Here is a 21,180-nt window from a genome sequence, read left to right as displayed (position 1 = left end):
TGCTGTGTGTTTCCAGACCAGACATCGCCATAGGTTTTATTTGCCAACGAACCACGCTAGAAACGCTGCACAAAACCAACCCAAACACACAAAAAAGCATAAACCCATCATACACGGTGAATCCAAAATATATGTATATCTTCCTGCGTGTGGTGTGACTTTAGATTCTGTCTGCACTCAATCTAAAGCTCCGCGAATACATATGTATGTGTAGATACGTTGTTGACCAAAATAGACTACGTGGCAAAACAGGCACAGTGTAATAACACTCTCCGGAATTGTCATGGTGTAGTGAGCGATCCCAGTCTACAGACCTGCTTTTCAGTGACTGCGCCTTGCAACTAGATGGTGCTGTTCGCCAGATTATCACACAAAGGCTTCCATATTTCCTGACATCTTTTTCAAATGCTTGTAAAACATGTTCTGCCCCACAATTTTATTACGGACTCCTAAAACACAATGTAATATTTGCCCAACTTGATGTGACAGTGACATGTGTAAAGTGGTTTGACACTATTTCTGTTTTCTCGTATTAGTATTTGTTGAATTCATTGACTTGCCATAAACTCTCTTTCCCATACATGTAACAGAAAAACAAACTTAAAAACATAATGGTAACTAACAGCTTTCGCATACAGTCCCAGGAATTGCAAGAGGAAATTGAATGTGGTCAATGCAGGTTAAATACACACTCTATTTGGAAACTGTTCCCTCCGCACTGGTTGATGAAATCTGATGATCTCCCCAACGGCTTAACCTTAAGCAGTTCCGGGCTGTAGCGATCATCCGGAATCACCAAGACATAGTCCTGTAGCAAAACAAAACAACATTAACATCTCCACGAAAAGCAAATGCAACACAACTCGATGACTTACCTATCAATAAAACATACAAGGATAGGCACACTGTTACCGATTAAGTTCTGAGCTACTTCATGCATTCCTGTGTGGAAATGATTGGCCTGCAAAGCCTGGCGTGGTATATTATGGGGTTTGGTATTTCTTGGGTATTTCATTTGGACAGCACCGTCATAAAGAAAGGTAATCCAACCCAGTGCACACAGAAATCCCTCTCAATCTCTGACAATATAACTAGAAAGGAGAGATCTCTGTTCACTGTGTGTGCACCTGCAGGAGTGCAAATTTTAAAGGGTTAAAGTTTGTAAAAAAAGATGGATGCCTTTAAAGAAAGTACTAATGGCTGCACATTACATCAATTTCAATGTCATGAACCTTTCATTTGTCATGCATAACGCCTGTATGAATTTGACAAGTATAGGTGCCACAGAAAGCATCTATTCCTCTTCATCACCTTTCCGAACATATTCCTTACGGCTTTAGGTAAATGTAATGCAGTGTGACCAAAAACCAAAATCTGTGGCAAAATCTAAAAGGTAGATTGTTTTACAGTAAAGGGTAGGATGTACACTTCTGATCCCATGGCTGTGAAGATAGAGGAACTGACTAACCAGCATGAGGGTTTTCCCAGGGGGAACTCTGACTGTGACGCTCAGTTCCTGCTGGGGAATGTCTAAGGCGATGCGCTGCTCTGCGATGACCTGGTCCCGGCAGCCGGAGACACGGGGGCAGAAAGAGGCGTTGACAGATCCTGGGGGGTTGTTAGGCAGGGTAGGAGGGTAGGAAAGGGGCAGGACAGGGCGTGGAGAAGAAGAAACATCACTGCGGTGCGACCTGCTTAATCCCCCAGAGGACACGTTTCCTCAGCGCGCGCCCCGGCTTTGATCATCGTACTCCTAAAAGCATTCTCCTGGAGGCTAATCCCCCTGTTAAAGGGGATCACTGCATTACTCAATACACTATAAGTGCCCTTACCCTCAGCATGTCAGGGTAAAATCCACAGGAATGTGGGACTTTTCGTAAGACCTGGCCCCTGAGAACACATGTAGAGCTGGGGTGTTTTTTTTTCAGCACAATGTTTGATTGGCTACAGAGTCCACACACATTGTTCTCAAGGCCTTAATTGGCTGCTTATTGAAAAGAAACCACAAATACCTGTACACAGTCCAGCCCTCCAGGACTGGAGTTAGACGCCCCTGGTCTAGAGCAGAGGTGTCCAATCTTATCCTAAAAGGGCCGGCGTGGGTGCAGGTATTTGTTTTAGCCCAGCAGTAACACACCTGATTATACTAATGAACTAAACGTGGTCTTTAATCAAGACCTTGATGAGTAGAATCAGCTGTCTTAGTCCTGTGCTAAAACAACAACCTGCACACACACCGGCCCTTTCAGGATAAGATAGGACACCCCTGGTCAAGAGGATAACTAAAGGCTGACTAAAATCCATTGCAAGGACAGAGAAAGAGATACTTAAATACAAATATATAAAATGCAATATTGGGAAAACAGGAAAATAGTAAAAGCATATTTCTCACTTCTGAAAATGAGGTCCCTTGAAATATTGTGGGTGTGACTTCATAGAAATACACTATTCATGTGTATTTTAATGAGTAGCACATATTTGTTCTACACCTAACCCTGAGGATTTCTGAACCAGTTTTCAAAAGGGATTACAACAACTAACTTCCCACCTGGGGGTGCACAGTACAAGGCCATAACCCAAACCCCCTAGGACAATAACCTTGTCCTTCCAATCCCACCAGGATTATACCCCACCACTCACCTCACCATGGATTATCCTAAAATAATCTCACCAGGATCATACCCCACCCCTCACCTCACCAGGGATTATCCTAAAATAATCCCACCAGGATTATACCCCACCTCACACAGGATTATCCTAAAATAATCCTACAAGGATTATACCCCACCTCTCACCTCTCCAGGGTTTATCCTGAAATAATCTCACCAGGATTATACTCCATCTCTCATGTCACCGGGGATTATCCTAAAATAATCCCACCAGGATTATACCCCAACTCTCACCTTTCCAGGGTCGGCCTCCGTCCACCAGCACCTCCACGGGGAAGAAAGGGAGCTCTGGCTGACGGAAGTGCACCACGAATATGTACCTCCCTGGAGCCGGAACCCGAGTGCTGAAACTGATCTCCGTCTGTCAAGACAACCAATTATCAATCAACCAAAGCAACTGACCAACCAACCAATCACCTGGCCTTATCATCTGTCACTCATTGCTTGTGTCTCCAGCTCTGACCATGTCCAGTTTGAAACAGGGGAGGCCAGTAATACTGGGGAGACCATTACAGCAGCCCCAGAAGAGGGGTACGGAGAAGAGACTGAATGTGAATCAAAATGGCGGCAGTGCTTCTGCAGTGTACCTGAGGGGACTTGAGCAGGACCCCATCTCGTGGGGGGGAGATGAGGGGGGCGGGTCCCGCCTGTCGGCTCTGCCTCCCGCCGGATGGAACGGAAAGGCGGCCCTCTCCAGCCGCGTCCAAAACCAGCGCTGAAGGGGGGAGCTCGTACTGGGACGGGACACAGAAGCGACTGCAAAGGTGGAGCAGGGGGGGGTAAAACAGAGTCTGCCCTTTCCGTCGTCAGCACCCAAACACAGCACAGCATGACTCTTTAAAGCTGCAGTCCTCATCTGACACCCCCAGTCCACACTGGGATCCAAATTTAAGTGCTACAGATTAGCAGCAATTTAGCACAGAAAGTGGTAGGATGTGATATGTAATTTGCATTTCAAAGAAGTCTTTTCAATTTGTCAAAAATGCTTTGCTTTTCATTTTTATATACAGGGAAAAAAACTAGAAAAACAAGGACAAATGCTAAGGCACTGACTGAAGCCGTCATTAGTGTCTAACATTACAACATCACTTCATAATTATGCAGAATAAGGGGAGACTTATTATGTCTATAGCACATGACGTGTCAGTAAAAGTCCACCCCAGTAGTTTGTTCTAATCACCTTGGTTTGCTAATTACCACAATTGAGCCAGGAGGTAGAACGAATTAGTGAAAACAGCTGGCTGAGTTCATGGGTGGAAGAAACACATGGCAGGACTTTTACTTTCTGACCCCTAGACTGTCCCCCTCTGTTTAGCACCATGTCAATGTTAGCGCATTACCATCTAATCATCCGTTAATCACCACTCAGAGACCCAACAATTAGGCCACAGCAGGTTCTCTGGTTCAGGGGAACAGATCAGCAAGCAGTGGACTTTCTTTGCTTTCTTAACCAGATGTGCAACCGTGTACTTCCAACAGCCTCAGGTGAGAGACCTGCCAAGACCTGAAGAATGTATGGAATCTCACCTGCTCTCCAGATGTTCACTTCAAGGAGAGCTACTGTCGCCAGCCTGTTTTTTTATGCATTCACGACCTGTTCGCTAAGTAATCCGGTATAAAGGTTGAACTAAGAAAATCTATTTATCACCAGCATAAAACCTTCAATTTCAGGGAGTCAGCCTGATGCAGCAATAAATTAGCTGGATTTGAGATCAGAGATCAGAGGTTTATAAGTTCAAATCCCAGGAAACTGACTGATATTCTCCCCCTGTGCAAGTAGCAAGGGTGTTTTGATAAGTATCCAGTTGCGCTCATGGACAGCGTATAAAATGCAAGGTAAAACATTAAGTATGTACCTAAAATAAATAAACGCTGTTCGATAGAATAGGATATCCACGGTGTAATTACCTGTCTTCAGTAAAGCGACCATGGACAGAGACACACAGCTCTTTGGGATGCACATATTCCATGGAAAAGGCATCTGCAGGGACTGCATACACTTTATACTGGGGAGAGGGAACACACAAACTCCTTTCAACATTAGGAAAGAGCAGTTCTGACAAAAGTCGGTTCTCTTGCATCCTCGATCCTCGAAGTTCCTCGACCTCTCCAACCAAGGTTGAACACCTTTGTGTTTCGTTGGATTTGTTATTTGTTGTATAAATCATGCCTGATACAAAATCAGAAGATACATTCTTTTGAAACATCACTTTTTGCCACTAGCACAGTCAGAGAAGGATTGAAGTCTAAGGATCAAGGCTAATTAACAGTGACCCGGTGACCAGGGTAAGGACTGGTCAGTGTGTCCACACTCAAATACACATACACACACACACACACACACAGACATAGACTGAATTATGGAAGTGGTTTCCTTCTTCATTAAAAAAAATAATAAAACAAACACTGAGATACAGAACCTGGCAGCAGTGTTTATATTTTATGTTCATATAGTGGTTAATTAGAGAGCTGAAATCACAGATTTCACACTTAGCAGCTTAACTGCAGTCCGTAGGTCAGCTGTGAGCTGTTATTTTATCGTGACATTGTTTTTGTAAGCAACTAATTCTGATAAGACCTTCATAAAACACGCTTGACAGGCGAGCTGCTATGTGGGGTCACTGCACTGCCTGTCAGAATGTTTATGTGTTCGCCACACGTCTGCGAGGAGCCACAAGGTGTCCTCTATTGAAAAACTGCGGCATGAAAGCCCACAAGATAAAGCAAAACATGTCACATCTCCGTGGCAGCGAATCAACATGTAGACGATGCAGTGATATATCTCTAATATAAACAAATCCAGGGATGTATGCAATGTGTTTAACTGGATGTCTATGTGTATCAAACAGCTGAAAAGGCAGTCAATCACAGGCTGATTTGAAAATGTTTACGATTGGTGCACACAAGTTTAGCGCTGGATCAGGGGATCTGCCCATATAAAAGACAAGACAAATAGTTGTGTCTATGTTTGTCAGGGACGCAGACAGAGGAACCAATAGCGGACTCGATGATGAAGTAAAATGGCATGCTTTAATGCAGCACAGTAAGACAGGGCAGGCAGGGGTCGAGAGCAGGCAGAACAGGTACAGTGAGGATAGTCATTATAACAGGCAACGTCCAAACACAGGTAGGCAGTCCACACAGGCAGTGGTGCAGAACGTAATCCAAGCGTTGAAATCCAAGCAAATTTCGGTAACAGGAAATCCAAGACAGCAAACCAAAAAGACAGCGGTTTGGATACACAAAGGGAATCGAACCCAGCAGGCAGAATGAGAAACAGACAGACAATAAGTGCAGGGAAACAGACTACAATTACAGACAACAACCATAGAAGCGAGAAAACAAAACAAACAAAGCAAAGACAGACAGAAACAGGCAGGCATTCAAGCAACATTGTTTGGCAGGAACAAAATACGTATATGGTGTGGAGGGCGGAGATACGTAATAGGGAGGAAGGGACAACAAGGAAAAAGCAAGAGCAGAGAAAGCATATAGAAAACAAGGAAAAGGGGGATGGAACATGACAATGTTAAAATCAGACCCCTCTGGGCATGGAAACTTCAACACATCCAAATAGGTTCACTGACCAGTTTCACAATTCTCCCATAAACGAGACACCCGCATGATAAACGTGAACCCTCTCATCATGAAGCGTGATGACATGAGAGGGCGTGCTGGAGCTGAAACACGGCTTATCTCTGGAACAATCCCGCTGCCGGTGCTGGCACTGAAGTCTGCGGAGTGCTTACTCCTGGCAGCATTTATCCTTACAGCAGATCTGTCACGCGACTCACAATCCTGCAGTCAGAGGAAGGGCTGTAGCTCCTGTAAACAAGTCCTCTTTCTCCAGAGAGACCCATTACTGGCCATCATCTTCAACCATACTTTTCACACAAGGTCTCATTTTGTAGCACATGCTGTTAGGTATTAAGGAAGAAGGTAATACTTCTCTTAATTGAGGAAATGGGCATTGTCACAGAGATGTTCCAGGTTGAACAGGTGGTGCACATGGATTCCAGGTGTAAATATGCTCTGAACTAGGTTGTCTTATTATGCATGGGTGTCTCCAGGCTAGACTCAAGAGGACCACAGTGTAGAGGCCTCAATTCACAGTTTATTTAATGGGAACCGCTAAAACCTGCAGATACCATAGCCCACCAGGAATGACAGTTGACCCTTGTTCTAAGCAAATTAAGAACTAAAAAAACAATAATCACATCCTGATTTTGTTTCTTTCATCTCATCATTAGCATTTTGTGTAAAAATTGTTAAACTAATGAACTTACCTTCCCATTAAGGCTGAATATACACAATATATACAGAAAAACACACGCAAGACACAAGTTAAGGACAAAGCCCCATAGTCATTAGACTGAATGCCCCGTTTGAAAGATGAAATCAGAATGGATGTGGGGGGGAATGTATTTTAAGGACACTACAGTTACAGTGGTTGTTGACAATGGCAGTGTGGTTCCCGTGGCCATCAGCACTCACCAGCAGGAAGGAAGCTGTGGAGCTCTGCAGCATGACGTCGGTCTTATGGTCCATCTGGAGCATGGCTACGCGACTGCTACCGTCCACCACCACACCGCGACACAGGAAGCTGCAGGGGCCGTTAGCGCCGTTACCAAAACCATTACCACAGCCATTACAGAGCAAACATGCTCCGACCCCTCTGATGTCACCCGCTTAAGTCAGACTGCTTGGATAAGGCAGTGAATTAGGTCATGTAGCACATGACACCTCCCCTGGCGCTTGCTTGTTGTCCTTTCAACCGTAATTGCGACTTCTGAACTTTAGCAAGCTGCTAATAGTTCTTAAGTAAACATGCATAATGTCTACTGAGTGATGGCTTACTCTGACATCATGTCACAAATAGCTACATATGGTATGAAGTATGAATGTCCTACAGTCAAGTCCCAAGAGGTCCGCCATTTCGGCTCTCAGACAGCTCATGCGTTAATTTTGTGTGATGAGCATCATCAGCACTGTAGGTAGACTGACAATGGAAATAAGCTGAACATGTGACCAAGTGACAGAAACTAAACCTGTGAAACCTTTGAAACTAGAGTCTGCCTAGATACAGTCCCAGATGCCCAGACAGATAGTCAGACCTGTATGAATGCACATCCTGACATACAGACATACAGACGCGCAGATGTACCTGTAGGTGCAGCTGTCGATGTTGACCCTCGCCGGTGCCAGGGTGTTGGGCTGGCTGCTTAACAGCACGTTGACGTTCTGCACCGTGTCCACCTCGCTGGCGTACTCCAGAACCAGCACGTATGGACCCGGAGAGGGCACTCTGACCGTCAGCAACAGCTGGGCCTAGACACACGCAGTCACATTATCACACAAACGTAGCATTGAGCAATAGAGTCAGCGCTAAAAACAATCAGCGCTAGAAACTGACTCGTGTCTGCCAAATAACTGATACGTTTGCATTGAGTGGACCTGACTCTACTTTCAGGTGCTTTGGCATATTTTAATAATATGAAAGAGGAAGATTAGAAGAAGGCCACATCCTGGCTGTAAAATATTAGGACTATCAGAAAAAAACAGTAGGGAATATTTACAGTGGTAAATATCTCCATAAGCCACATGAGGTGCTGGAAAACAAATGACAGTTTTAAACAGTGTGTATGCAAACATGAGTATGTGCCTGTTTCAGACTGCATGCGTATATGCCTGTGTGCATGCAGGCATGCTGAGTCCATGTATCTGTATGTATTCAAGTGGGTATGTGTGTCAGCATGTGTAAGTGTCTGTTTAAGATGCATGTGTGTGTGTGTATGCATGTGTGTATACGTGTGTCTAAATACGTGTGCATGTGTGTGTTATTGTGTGTGTGTATGTGTGTGAGTGTGTGAGTGCGTGAGTGTGCATAAGTGTACGTGAGTGTGCGTGCGTATGTATGTATGTATGTGAGTGTGTGTCCACGCAGTGTGTGTCCTCTAAATGGGCATGCTCATGACTACTGTCTGTTCTGGTGGAATGAACTCCCTGTTGAGGTCAGAACTGTAGAATCTCTCCCCACCTTCAAGTGCAGACTGAAGATGCACCTCTTCAAGCAGCACCTCTCCCCATCCCTCCCTACCTCCCTGTGAACCTTAATTGTTGTCTTTGTGATTTACTTTGTGTTTCGGTATTTTTAGTTGGCTAGGTAAGCAGTATTTGGATTGTTAAGTTTGGTCACTTTTGCTTTGTTGTTTGTTTGTTTATTTGTTTGTTTAAAAAAAAAAAAAAAAAAAAAAGATAGGCCCTGGTCCTTATCTTTGTTGTACGGGTAGCAATTGAAATTGTACTTCCCTCTAGGGTCTTTCAGTGCACTTACCCCTGGTTATGGGTATGCACTTTGTTGTACGTCGTTCTTGATAGGAGCGTCTGCCAAATGCCAATAATGTAATGTAATGCATGCATGCTTGTGACTGTGTGCTCCTAATATGTGTGTATGCATGCCTGTCTGCACGCATGCCACTGAGCGTGTGCAAGCGTGCCGTCTGAGACAGGGGTCAGCAGGTCGCGCCCCACCTGTCGCCCGCTGACGGATGCCATCTCTGGGTGCTCGGGGGTGGGCTGGTGCACGCGAGCCTGCCTCTTCCTTCGCCCGCGGGACGAGTAAACGCCCTGGGACGCCAGCGCGGAGGGGAACCTGTCCATAGGAACGTGTCTGTACAGCAGACAGCTGCAGCCGGGACGGAAATAACAGCCATGTTAATGCGCCACAGCCACAACCTAGCCCTAACACAGAGGCACAGGGAGGCTAATGCGCTAGCAAAGACTAACACAGAGGCACAGGGAGGCTAATGCGCTAGCGCAGGCTAACACAGAGGGATTGGGAGGCTAATCCAATAGCGCAGGCTAACGCAGTGGAACAGGGAGGATAATCTGGTGGCGCAGGCTAACGCAGCGGAACAGGGCAGCTAATCCGCTAGCGCAAGCCAATGCAGGGGCACAGGAGACATACTCACTTCTTGCCCTTGTTATCTGCGGCAATCTCATAGGTGCAGGGATCTGTTGTCTTGGACTGCAAAATAGGAGCTTCGTAGTACAAGCTGGGTAGCAGCACGAGGTAGTCCTGCAGAGAGTAGATGCACATGGCATAAGCACATTTGCATTGGTTTACGTAAGGCTAGGAGATTACATAGGAACCGTTTCAGCAAGTGTTTGTGCCCCCACTGCTTCAATGTCCCACTTTGTCTTGTCCCTTTACGTTATTGAATCTCAGCACTTTTTCATCTGAAATAATCCCCTGGGTTTCTGCCGTTACACATTCCTGGGTGAACTGGAGCGAAGTGAACCTGATCAACCTTAATTCCTCTGTCCTCACCTCTTCCCGTGTTTGATCTTCATTCATCCTCTTTACATTTCCTCCTCAGATTTACAGATTTCAGATCAGTTGTCCCATCCTGAATCCTAAGCCCAACTACTCATGATAACATATTGGTACTGATCCAGGATCAGTAATGTTCAGCCTCTGTTGGCTGGAGAGGGACTCACCAGGAGCACGTCCTCAGCTCGGATGTGAATGATCCATTTCCCAGGAGACAGCTGGAATGGCTCGGGAAACCCGCCCCCAGGGACCGTGACGAAAGCCGGTTTGCTACTGGGGGGGAACACCACCTCTTTACTCTGCTCTGGCCCTGGTAAAATCCCCAAAACACCAAGGTGTAAAACAATGTAACAAAGACAGGTGCGCATGTTAAACCATCTATGCACTGGCAGCTGTGCCAGTTTTTCCATATAAGACACAGGAGCATATACCAGACATTGTTAGTCCTGGGGAAATGAGCATTAATATGAATACATATATCAAGCATTTGGTGAAAAAGCCAAACAACATATACGGTAAGTTATTAATCAGAAGTAAACATCTCAGAGGGTCGTGATCTGCCCCGGTGCTGGCTGGAGGTTAGAGCCTTACCCTCACTGCCCCGGACGTGGGCGGCGATGACTCGACCGGTCACGCTGGAGTTGCCGCGGTTAACGAACCTCAGAATGAACCGGAACGGGGAGGACTCCGCCCCGTCCACATGCACTGTTACTCTCACTTCACCCTGCGGGGGGCGCAAGCGGACACACACACTTACAGCGGGGGGGCGGTGGTTAGGCGTGTTTAGAGGAGGGGGGACCACGCAAGGGGGGGTGTGGGGTACAGGGGTGGGCAGGCGTCGGAGGTGGAAGAGACGGATAGGGCAGGACGTGTCACCATCACTTACAGTCACAGCAAGAGGAAAAGTGAGCCTCATCAATGAGCAAAATCCTGCCTTTGATTGGCCCGTGGGGGCGGGAAGGGGTGGAGTAACGCAAGACAATGCGGTAGGAGCTGGGCGGGGCCACAGTGAGTGACAGGACCACCTCTGGCTGAGAACAGACAGCAATAAGACCGAATAAAGAAGCTGGCACCACCCCCATTACAAAATACTGCACTATACAGTATATCTGAGAACAGACCTTCAATCTCACCTTTCCTGGACCAAAACATTAATTTAGGTATGTTTTAATCTTCGCCAGTTCAATTTTCTAATGATCTGTGATTATTTACTTTTATTGCAATCTCTTTCAATTACCAGTGGTTGAAAATTTCTTGCATACAATTTCATTTATGTATTGTAGAGTATGGATTATGTATCCTTAAATGCATTCAAGGATATTCGTATGTCTTAAATGATGAATTATCCTATTTTTAATTTCATGTTTGGCTCTGCAGATTTTTTCACAATAATAGGGCTAGCATCCCCACCCCCAGTAGACCCACCCAGCAATCCAATATTATAAATATGCTGAATACAGCATGCATTTCCACAATAACTGCTAGTTCATGTTGAACTCTATACTTATACACACTACACTCTGTCCAATAACACTGCCTGAAAGAAGGTCCCATGATGCTCTGCTCGAACTGGATCCAAAGCCAGAAAAGCAGAAAGTAAAGGAAAAACTGAAAAGACCAATGACTGAAGAGTGTGCTTGTGCAAGCATATGTGTGCGTGTGTGCGTGTGCGTGTGCGCTTGTGCGTGCGCGTGCGTGTGAGTGTGTGTGTGTGTGTGTGTGTGTGTGTGTGTGTGTGTGCGTGTGTGGGGGGTGTAATCAAACAGGTATAAAGACGTACCTGACCACGGGACATAGTTGCATACCCCCTCCAGCTGAACTCTGGGAACTGTTGTGGGCTGTATCCAAAGCGTGCAGGCCTGCCGTTCGGAGTAATCCCGTCTTCCACCTCATATTTCATATGATGGAGGTCTGGGAAGTAGAAGTTTTTCTCTGGCCTTGGAGAGAGAGGGAGAGTAAGAAAGTGAATACGATTGCAGATAATGCCGATGGCAAACTGAAGGAAAAGGCAAAAGTCCCCTCATCTGTTCTTACTGGTTGCAAGTGCGCCCCACCACGTGCTTCCTGCATCGGCACTGTCCCGATGGCTCTGCGCAGACCATGCCCACAGCCCCGCCCACGTCACACTGGCAGCCTATCAGCAAGAGTGTAGCGCCATCACTGTGAAGCCCTACACATTCATTCCTATCCCAAAACTGCAGTAACTTTCAAGGAACTAGATGAGATAAATGTATTCAGAAATTGTGAGATTTTCCATTCATGAAGAGAAAGGATTTGCTTAATTGATGTCTTAAAAGAATAACCATTGCTTAAAAGGAAAAAGGGTCATTAACACATTTTGGATAAACTCGCACTCTTTTTCATAAGTACACTAACATAAACCAACGGTACTTACACAATAATTACAAAACAGGCTGCAAAACAGTCACTGGAAAGTGTCTGGTCTCAAGTGTCTGGTCAAGAGTAGACTGGGAACCGCAATACTAATTTCTTCTAAAAGGATTTACCTTGGCAACCAAAATAGTTCTTCTTCTGGTGTAGGAAGAAGCCCTCCTTGCACACATTGCAAGTGTGGCCACAGGTGTTGGGCTTGCAAAAACACTTTCCACTTTTCTGAAAAAAAGACAGCACGGTGTTGCAATGAGAAACCTTCATTGTAGTTTGAAGGCTGCAAGTTAGGATGTGTTTTTCTGGCCTCAAGCTAAATTCTCGAACCTGAACCTTTTGGGTAAACACACAGTGTCGAAAACTACATGACAACGTGAGAATGATGTACTGTAAAACACCTAGGGTAAGGGAAATGGGCAATCAAATATATACGTAATGCCAAATAAAACCTGCAAATATTTAATATTGCTTGGAAAAAGACAAAGGAGCATGAAAGTGACTGCAGAAGTAACAGGGCATACTGTTATTTATTGATGTTGTATTATTTTTTCATATGTGGTGAATGTCAATACACCATGAAGGGTTTTATTTGTGCTGAAAAACCCTTACCTGTTCACACTCCCCAACACCACTCAGCGTACCTTTAACATCACACTGGCACTCTACAGAGGGTGAGAGAGAGGGTGAGAGAGGGTGAGAGAGAGAGAGGGTGAGAGAGGGAGAGAGATATGGATAGATAGAGAGGGAGAGAGAGGGTGAGAGAGGGTAAGAGAGAGCGTGTGAGAGAGGGAGAGAGTGTGAGAGAGGGAGAGAGATAGGGATAGAGAGAGAGGGAGAGAGAGGGATAGAGAGAAAGAGGGACAGGGAGAGAGAGAGAAAGAGAGAGAGAGATGTTTTCATGGGTGAAATCCCGTATGTATCAGCACCGATTTACAGGCATCTAGATCAAAGTCTCAAGTGACTTTGTCAACCTTTCAATCCAGCCAGAAACGCATTCTCACAATATTAAAAACGCCCTTTTTTCTCCCTCCCACCCACATATATTCTCCTGACAGCCACACACTGATAACATTCTTGCAGGAATCCTGTAACCTAAGACAGATATTTACACAAAGGCCTGTGCTGTTAGCGGCCCGGGCACTGAGGGAAGCCAGGTCCGCGTCTGAAGGAAATACGAGGCCCGGGGCTTCGGCCTGGCAAGACGGACAGCCCTGAACTTTGCACCCGGTCACCACATTCCGGGCCTGCGGGCTCCTGCCCCTGCCCTGACGGAGAAGAGCCCAGATCTGCGCTGATTTACCAATCCGGCTCGTAAACAACAAAACCCTTATCAAAACGTTTCTTCGATGTCGCCCGCACACTCAGAGATGCAGGGTGAGCACACACAAGGTGTGTATGTTTGAGGGAAAACCAGCGCTCAGATAAGGAGGGATAGGCACAAACGGCCCAGCGAATGTAGACAGAGGCGGATTAGTGTGAAGTTTGGGGCTGTTTGCACTGCCAGGAGCACCATGGCTTGCCAGGCAATGATTGGATTCTGCTGAAAACTGCAGTTTGTGATTTATGCCAAGCCGGCGCTTTATATTCACGGCTCAAGGTCTCACAATAAAGACGTGTTTGTTTGTCTTTCATAATGAATTCTCCCTTTGTGATGCATTGACGGATAAGTGAGAATAACAAAGTGTTGAAAATCAAACCACATAAGGGTTGTCACAGCTCCCTTTAGCTCCACAGTCGAGAGGAAAGAGCTTATGCATGCAACCACCGGGGTTTTAAAGACCCAAATTTCCGGATCCAATGGCTGGTATACTCCATTTCACCCCAGTGAAAATCACTCCCTACATGGTAGATTCAATCTTAAATCAACGTGAACAGAATACAACCTTCAATTGGCCCTGATCAGCAGTAAGTGCTACAAAGAAACTTAGTCGGCTGCGAACAGCCGTCATCTTTAAAACATGCCAGCTCTTAGATTCCAAGAACTGCGGTTCCGTGGCCCAGATAGGCGGCCTTACCAATGCATCCATTGAGGTTCTCAGGGGCCAGATTCCAGAAGAGAGCCTTACATCTGTCACACAGCAGGCCCTCCACATCCGACAGGCAGGGACACTGACCCTGCGCCAGAACAACAGAGAGCCAGAACCACATTACACCCGCCAGCATGTTCACAGTTAGAGAAAGGCCTACAGCCCTGCCGAAAAGACTGCTCAAGATTGGTTTTAAATAGCTGGTAGCTGGTTGACCAGTTCAGACTAGCTCCATACTCATAGCATGGTTTGGCCAGCTCAAGCTATGTTTTGAACCAGCTGGTAGCTGGCAATTCCAAGCTGGATTTTACACCAGGGAGTACTTCTCTATTTCTTCCATGAAAGGAAAAGCCACCATAAACTACCAAGGTACAATAAAAGCCTTCTCACATTCATAACTCCATTGTGCCATTCGCCGTCTTGTCGTATTGTGTGAACATTGTACATTCTTCTTCTGGACAACTGCAGGCAATAGTGTGGGAACTCTTTCAACTAAATACAGTATCACACACAGCTCAATAACCCGAGGGGGGGAATGGCATAAATCTGCTGAAAAGCAATTCTGAGGTTGAGAATGGGAAGCTGAGGGGTTTTTTTTAGAAAGGAAGGAACTCTCTTTCTCCTTTTGCTAACGCTCCATATCACTTCCAACAGGAAAAACCCCTGCTTCCTTGTGAATGTAAAGGAATATGTGTTGTATCGCACTGTTATCGACACATAACCCTGTTTCCTTGTGTTTGGCGTCCCCTGCACTACAGAACACAGCAAAAGAGCCCGGGCACTGCTTACTGAGTTTGGGACCACTCTGTTCACATCTGTGCCCACTGGATTACACCGTCCAACAGGCTCTGAAAGGGACAAGGAGAACAAATGAAGGGCAATTCTGGAAAGAATGTACACATATGGAATAGTTATGAAAATGTTTAAAGTGGCTAATACAGCCCACATTGTTTTCAAATTAAAAACATTTATCTAGCTGGAAATTTACTGAAGCGATTCAGGTTAAGTTCCTCACTAAAGGGCACAGTTGCAGCACCACACCAGGTAATCACACAAATGACTACAACCTCGGAGGCACAAACCCAGGTCCCTAACTACTATACTACAGAGTTACTGAGTGTCAGTTCCTATGTGTAATTTAATATGAGTTGAATGCGTCCTGCTAAGATGAGGTCTGTCATATGAATGAATTAATGAATGAATGTGCTTGCTGCAGTGTACCTGCGGGCGCGTCACACTGGGGGAACCTGCGTCTATCATCCACACATCGGTCACATCCCAGACCCGTCACTCCGGGACGACAACGGCACTGTCCTGACGACGGGTCACATGACTCCACGTACGACCCGTTCCGCGAACACTGGCAAGCTGGGGACAGAGAGCGGATGCCACCGGTCACGCTAAAATATTCATATTTACCACAATATATGAAAATATATTTAAATAACATTATCAATATATTTGCTTCAATCCACAATTTGGACAAATAAATATAGCTGCTTTCAGATTAGCTAAATATGAAACTGCTGCGAAATATATGCATTACACGCTGTACAAAATACATTGTTTTGAACTAATATTAGTTCTCATCATTGTCTACCAACATATTTTTAAAAGTATATGAATCAATGGTGTAAGTTTAAAATGTGTTCCTTTGATTTTTCAGCATATATCTCTTCTTAGTAAGGGGATTCTAACTCTACGGGAGAGGGAGAGGCTCACCGCTACAGTTGGGGTAGCCATAGTAACCCAGGGCGCACTGTTCACACCGGCGTCCCGCGAAGTTCGGGCGGCAGCTGCACTCTCCCGCGGGGCCACAGGCCCTGTTGGCCACTCCCGCACCATCGCAACCACAGGCTGAGCGTGAGGAGAGACCAGAGCATCATGGGCATGATGCCTTTTCAAAGTGTGGGTTTTAGCTTCTATCCAACAAATGCACAACAGCAATGCCAAGGTTAACATGAACGCATTAAAAACCAGGAAAACCGGGCCCTTCCGGAGAGTTACTCATGAATGGCATTGTGCTTGATAACTGGAAAATGGACTTCCAAGAAGCCAACTTGTCTGCAAAACAAAATAGATTAAAAATTTTAAAAGATCTTGCTCCCTGACCCCTTCAGAAAAATGAGTCAGATATTGGCACATTTGGAAGTCATCCTGGCAGCAAATCTGTAAGTACATCTCCTAATTTAAAAACAAGTCAAATTAAGAGCTGAATGATGGCACAATTATGAACCAAAATTGAGCCAACAATCTGTGTACATGTGGGTAGTCATTACCTCGGGCATCTGCTGCAAACTAAATGTGACGTTGATGGATCTGGACTGATGGCCAGGTTCCCAGCACATTTATGAGTCATTAATTTCGTCATATACTGTAAATTTTCCATGGAATAAGCTTTGAGCAGATTTGGGCTCTGGATCTGATAAATGTGCAACTAACATGAGCAAAGCCAAAACTGGCCTGGCACAAATCCAGTAACTAAGGGTTTAGCATCTGTTTGTTTTTACTTCTTATGTCCTCCATAACCTATGACCTTTAGTGTAATTTAAATGACACAAGGGACAACTCTGAGGTGATCAAACTCATGCAATATTAGCTTTACCCTCACATAGGAATAAACTGAGCAGAACTTTTGAGTAAATAAACAAAATATACCTCAATGTTAAGCTTGTAAATGCACACACTTGAACTGTTTGTACATTGTTACATACCATACATTTATATAAATGGGTAGGTATACATGGGGTGAAATGCTAATCGTTAATGATTTTGTTAGTGGTTCCCTAATGTAGTACTGAGATAATGATTCATGTGATAACTCTGAAGCCTGAACATACCTGGGGCAAAAAGATTTTACTTTCCAATTCTTAAGCCTTATTTTAATAAGCCCTTTGGGCAATCCCAAAAAGGTAAAAACCCAAGTGTTTGATTGGACACAGAATCATACAGACATTGCCTAATTAATTTGCAAGTTTGGTTTTCCAATAAATGTCCTCAGGGGTTTATTTTTAAATGGTATGTTAATATTTAATCTCCAATTATATACAGTGAAGAGATGATTATGTTAAATACATGGAACCCTACATTTAGTGTACATTTCAGACATACCATGCTTGCACAGTTCAGATTTACACAGCTGACAGGAAGTGGGCAGACTGAAGGGGCTCACCGTGGCAGTTTGGGAATGAGTGGTAACCTTGGCGACAGCGTTCACACTGCACCCCTTCCACCTCCGGCCGGCACAGACAGCGTCCGGAAGCATCGCACCTCTCCGGAAGGGTCCCCTCCTGGTTACACACACACCCTGGGCAGGACAGACAGACAGCATTCAGAGACAGAGTCCAGAAACCCAACTCAAATGCAGGAAACATACATGCATGAATACGCGGTACATTCGCATGAACTTCCCCCTACAGTAAAGCCACGACTACTGTATTTTTGGGAGTACGCTTTCTGAGACCAGAACATGCATGCGTTTACACGGTGCAGTGTACCTGTAGGCGCGTCACACTGAGGGAACCTGCGTCTATCGTCCACACAGCGGTCGCAACGCTGACCCGTAATACCGGGACGGCAGCGACACTGCCCTGACGCTTGGTCACATGACGCCTCGTACGAACCGTTCCGCGAACACTGGCAAGCTGGGGACGGAGAGCAGACAGCAGATTGCACACACGTTCCGCGCTGGCACAGTTCAAGTCTATGGCACTAATAAACAGGAAGTGGATGGACTGACCCTGGCAGTTTGGGAATGAGTGGTATCCCTGGCGACAGTGGTTGCACTGCACCCCTTCCACATTCGGCCGGCACAGACACCGCCCGGAAGTATCGCACTTCTCTGGCAGGGTCCCGTCCTGGTTACACACACACCCTGGGCAGGACAGACACTGACAGCATGAGTCTGGAAACCCAGTGCGCAGGCAGAAAACATTTTCACATCAACATGCGGGGCACCCCCATGAACCTGCCCCTATAGTAAAGACACAGTTATTTTTGTCCTGCTAAGATGAGGTCTCATATGAATGTATAAATGTGTTTACTGCACTGTACCTGTGGGCGCGTCACACTGGGGGAACCTGCGTCTATTGTCCACACAGCGGTCACACCGCTGACCCGTCACTCCGGGGCGACAGCGGCACTGTCCTGACGACAGGTCACATGACACCTCGTACGAACCTTCCCGCGAGCAGTGGCATGCTGGGGACAGAGAGCGGACAGCAATCCACACAGTGGAGTGATGACTATGTCTCAACACATGGAACACTGAATTAAGTGAACATTTCAGACACGTTCCATGCTTGAGCAGGTAAAGTCCACACCAGTAGCAAACAGGAAGTGGGCAGACTGAAGGGGCTCACCGTGGCAGTTTGGGAATGAGTGGAATCCTTGGTGACAGCGATCGCACTGCTCCCCATCCACCTCCGGACGGCACAGACACCGCCCGTACATATCGCACCGCTCCGGAAGGGTCCCCTCCTGGTTACACACACACCCTGGGCAGGACAGACACCACAATAAGATATATAGGGGTCCAAAAACCTATCCAAAGCCACTCTTAAATTAATTATTTTTGTCTTTTTGTCTGTTACAAAGCATATACATGTACTCCTTCTGGTGGCTTAAGATGGTACATTGACATCACATTTAAAAAGAATGTAAAGGAATTGTGGCAAACTGTGGTACACATATCCAAATACGTATGCAACCATTCACTTGTGTAAGTTTCCTGTACTTAAAAGTATGTCATCTTTTGTCACAAGTGAATTTCAACACTCATTTCCTTGTGAGTGATATGAAAGCATGCCAACTTGAGGCCGCATGCTTGTTAACACTGGCCAGGGTACGCTAAAGTGGTCCGACACAAACAGCTACAAAGCCCAAAACAAAAACTTGTCTTGCATTTTTACCGAAGGCTAACAGTTATCTATTACAAATATAATTATCACAAACACAACACAATGTAAATAATTGAAATGCATCATCATCGTCATGGTCATACATGGATGTATCCTAGAGTACATGCTTCCTCCTTCAGAATTACTCCCCAATTCCATGTTAGCATGATTATAATTTGCTTTAGCTGTGCGAATGAGTTGGAATTAATTGTAAAAGCTCCCAAAAACCAGAGGAAAAGGTGCCAGCTTATTACTGTGTAAAGTTATGAATGACTGTGCAAAACTGTGCTGAAGAAAATATTCTAGCCGTTACTCAGCCCTCAATCACTGTTGTGATTTTACAATTGTAAATGGCATACGGCATTGGGAAGGTTACACTGTCGACTATAGGGCAAAACAGATACCAGTTAAACCAGAATGAAATGAATATTTTACCATGGTGTAAATAGCAACTGGGGTGCTATATCTAGTTGGTGTAACTGCCTATCCCACGTTCCCTTCTTGCATGTTTATTTCTCAAACAGATTAATGAAGATGATAGAAGATGACCAAATCTTGAAAGGAATGTCTGTACATGTAAAACCAATGGTAAGATTGTATGTTTATTCCATATTTAGTCACAGATACTGATAGTAGAGTGACATTGAATAATTACAGAAGAATTCCTCTTTGCTATTCAACAAGCAGCGTTTTCACCACAGTCCTGGAATACCTTTCAGCTATTTTTGGCTTTGTCTTGATGTTACTGTATGAAGGAATACAAATGTTTGGTCTTGAAAGAATATTTTCACTCCTAGATAGAGCCTATTGCCCAATGTGTCAGGCTAGTTGCAGATAACTGGTGTTTTTTCACTGATTAAACTACTCAACCAATAATTGGTGGTATTTAGAAACTCTGTATTTGACTTAGTTGTTGTGTATCGTCCACTAATAAAGCTAGAGCACAGAGTTTGTTGCATCCACTCATAGTTTGGTTGCAGAAACACTGGATGTCTGAATTAAGCAGTCTCAGGACAGGTGTCATGGCCTCTAGGGCGTGCTCGAGGGGGTTAATATGAGTTTAATGTGTCCAACGAAGGTGAGTTCCGTCAAATGAATGAATGAATTAGCGTGCAGCAGTGTACCTGTGGGCGCTCCACAATCAGGGAACCTGCGTCTATCCTCCACACAGCGGTCGCAACTCTGACCCGTCACTCCAGGACGACAGCGACACTGCCCTGACGACAGGTCACATGACGCCTCGTACGAACCTTCCCGCGAGCAGTGGCATGCTGGGGACAGAGAGCGGACAGCAATCCACACAGTGGAGTGATGACTATGTCTCAACACATGGAACACTGAATTAAGTGAACATTTCAGACACGTTCCATGCTTGAGCAGGTAAAGTCCACACCAGTAGCAAACAGGAAGTGGGCAGACTGAAGGGGCTCACCGTGGCAGTTTGGGAATGAGTGGAATCCTTGGTGACAGCGATCGCACTGCTCCCCATCCACCTCCGGACGGCACAGACACCGCCCGTACATATCGCACCGCTCCGGAAGGGTCCCCTCCTGGTTACACACACACCCTGGGCAGGACAGACAGGATGGCGTGAGTCCGGAAATCCAGCTCACACACAGGAAACGTACGCACATCGATTGCATTCGGATTAACTCCCCCTACAGGAAAGCCACAGCTATTTTTGGGAGCACCCTTGTGAGACCGGACGGGTTCTGTAATCTGTGCGGGTATCTGCTTTTGCTGAAGTGTTATATTTAGCAGACACATTTATCTAAAGTGACAGAGTTCACATTATTTTCAAATGCAATACATTTACAGAGGTGGAAATATACTGATTCAGGTTAAGTTCCTAACTTAAGGGCACA

General features: G+C 45.5%; 1 protein-coding gene across 1 annotated transcript in view; it reads right to left on the bottom strand.

Annotated features, from left to right (window-relative positions):
• LOC133136475 (laminin subunit alpha-3-like) overlaps positions 1-21,180 on the bottom strand; it is a 90,714-nt gene that overhangs the window by 35,061 nt on the left and 34,473 nt on the right. Inside the window, exons 15-40 of the mRNA XM_061253986.1 lie at positions 20,748-20,882; positions 20,440-20,586; positions 18,779-18,913; positions 18,471-18,617; positions 18,157-18,291; positions 17,915-18,061; positions 17,590-17,724; positions 16,140-16,274; positions 15,639-15,785; positions 15,207-15,265; positions 14,406-14,505; positions 13,000-13,052; positions 12,510-12,615; positions 12,037-12,136; positions 11,783-11,939; positions 10,594-10,726; positions 10,170-10,312; positions 9,641-9,747; positions 9,201-9,354; positions 7,834-7,997; positions 7,164-7,272; positions 4,578-4,675; positions 3,257-3,425; positions 2,904-3,030; positions 1,469-1,608; positions 693-808 (exon numbers count right to left, since the gene is read on the bottom strand). Coding sequence (XP_061109970.1) covers positions 693-808; positions 1,469-1,608; positions 2,904-3,030; positions 3,257-3,425; positions 4,578-4,675; positions 7,164-7,272; positions 7,834-7,997; positions 9,201-9,354; positions 9,641-9,747; positions 10,170-10,312; positions 10,594-10,726; positions 11,783-11,939; positions 12,037-12,136; positions 12,510-12,615; positions 13,000-13,052; positions 14,406-14,505; positions 15,207-15,265; positions 15,639-15,785; positions 16,140-16,274; positions 17,590-17,724; positions 17,915-18,061; positions 18,157-18,291; positions 18,471-18,617; positions 18,779-18,913; positions 20,440-20,586; positions 20,748-20,882 — 3,298 coding nt within the window. The remainder of the gene's footprint in view (positions 1-692; positions 809-1,468; positions 1,609-2,903; positions 3,031-3,256; positions 3,426-4,577; positions 4,676-7,163; positions 7,273-7,833; positions 7,998-9,200; positions 9,355-9,640; positions 9,748-10,169; positions 10,313-10,593; positions 10,727-11,782; positions 11,940-12,036; positions 12,137-12,509; positions 12,616-12,999; positions 13,053-14,405; positions 14,506-15,206; positions 15,266-15,638; positions 15,786-16,139; positions 16,275-17,589; positions 17,725-17,914; positions 18,062-18,156; positions 18,292-18,470; positions 18,618-18,778; positions 18,914-20,439; positions 20,587-20,747; positions 20,883-21,180) is intronic.

This window comes from Conger conger, chromosome 9 (assembly GCF_963514075.1).
Source record: "Conger conger chromosome 9, fConCon1.1, whole genome shotgun sequence".
Lineage (NCBI taxonomy): Eukaryota > Metazoa > Chordata > Actinopteri > Anguilliformes > Congridae > Conger > Conger conger.
Note: the sequence above shows the minus strand (reverse complement) of the source record. Positions and strands in the feature narration are given on the sequence as shown.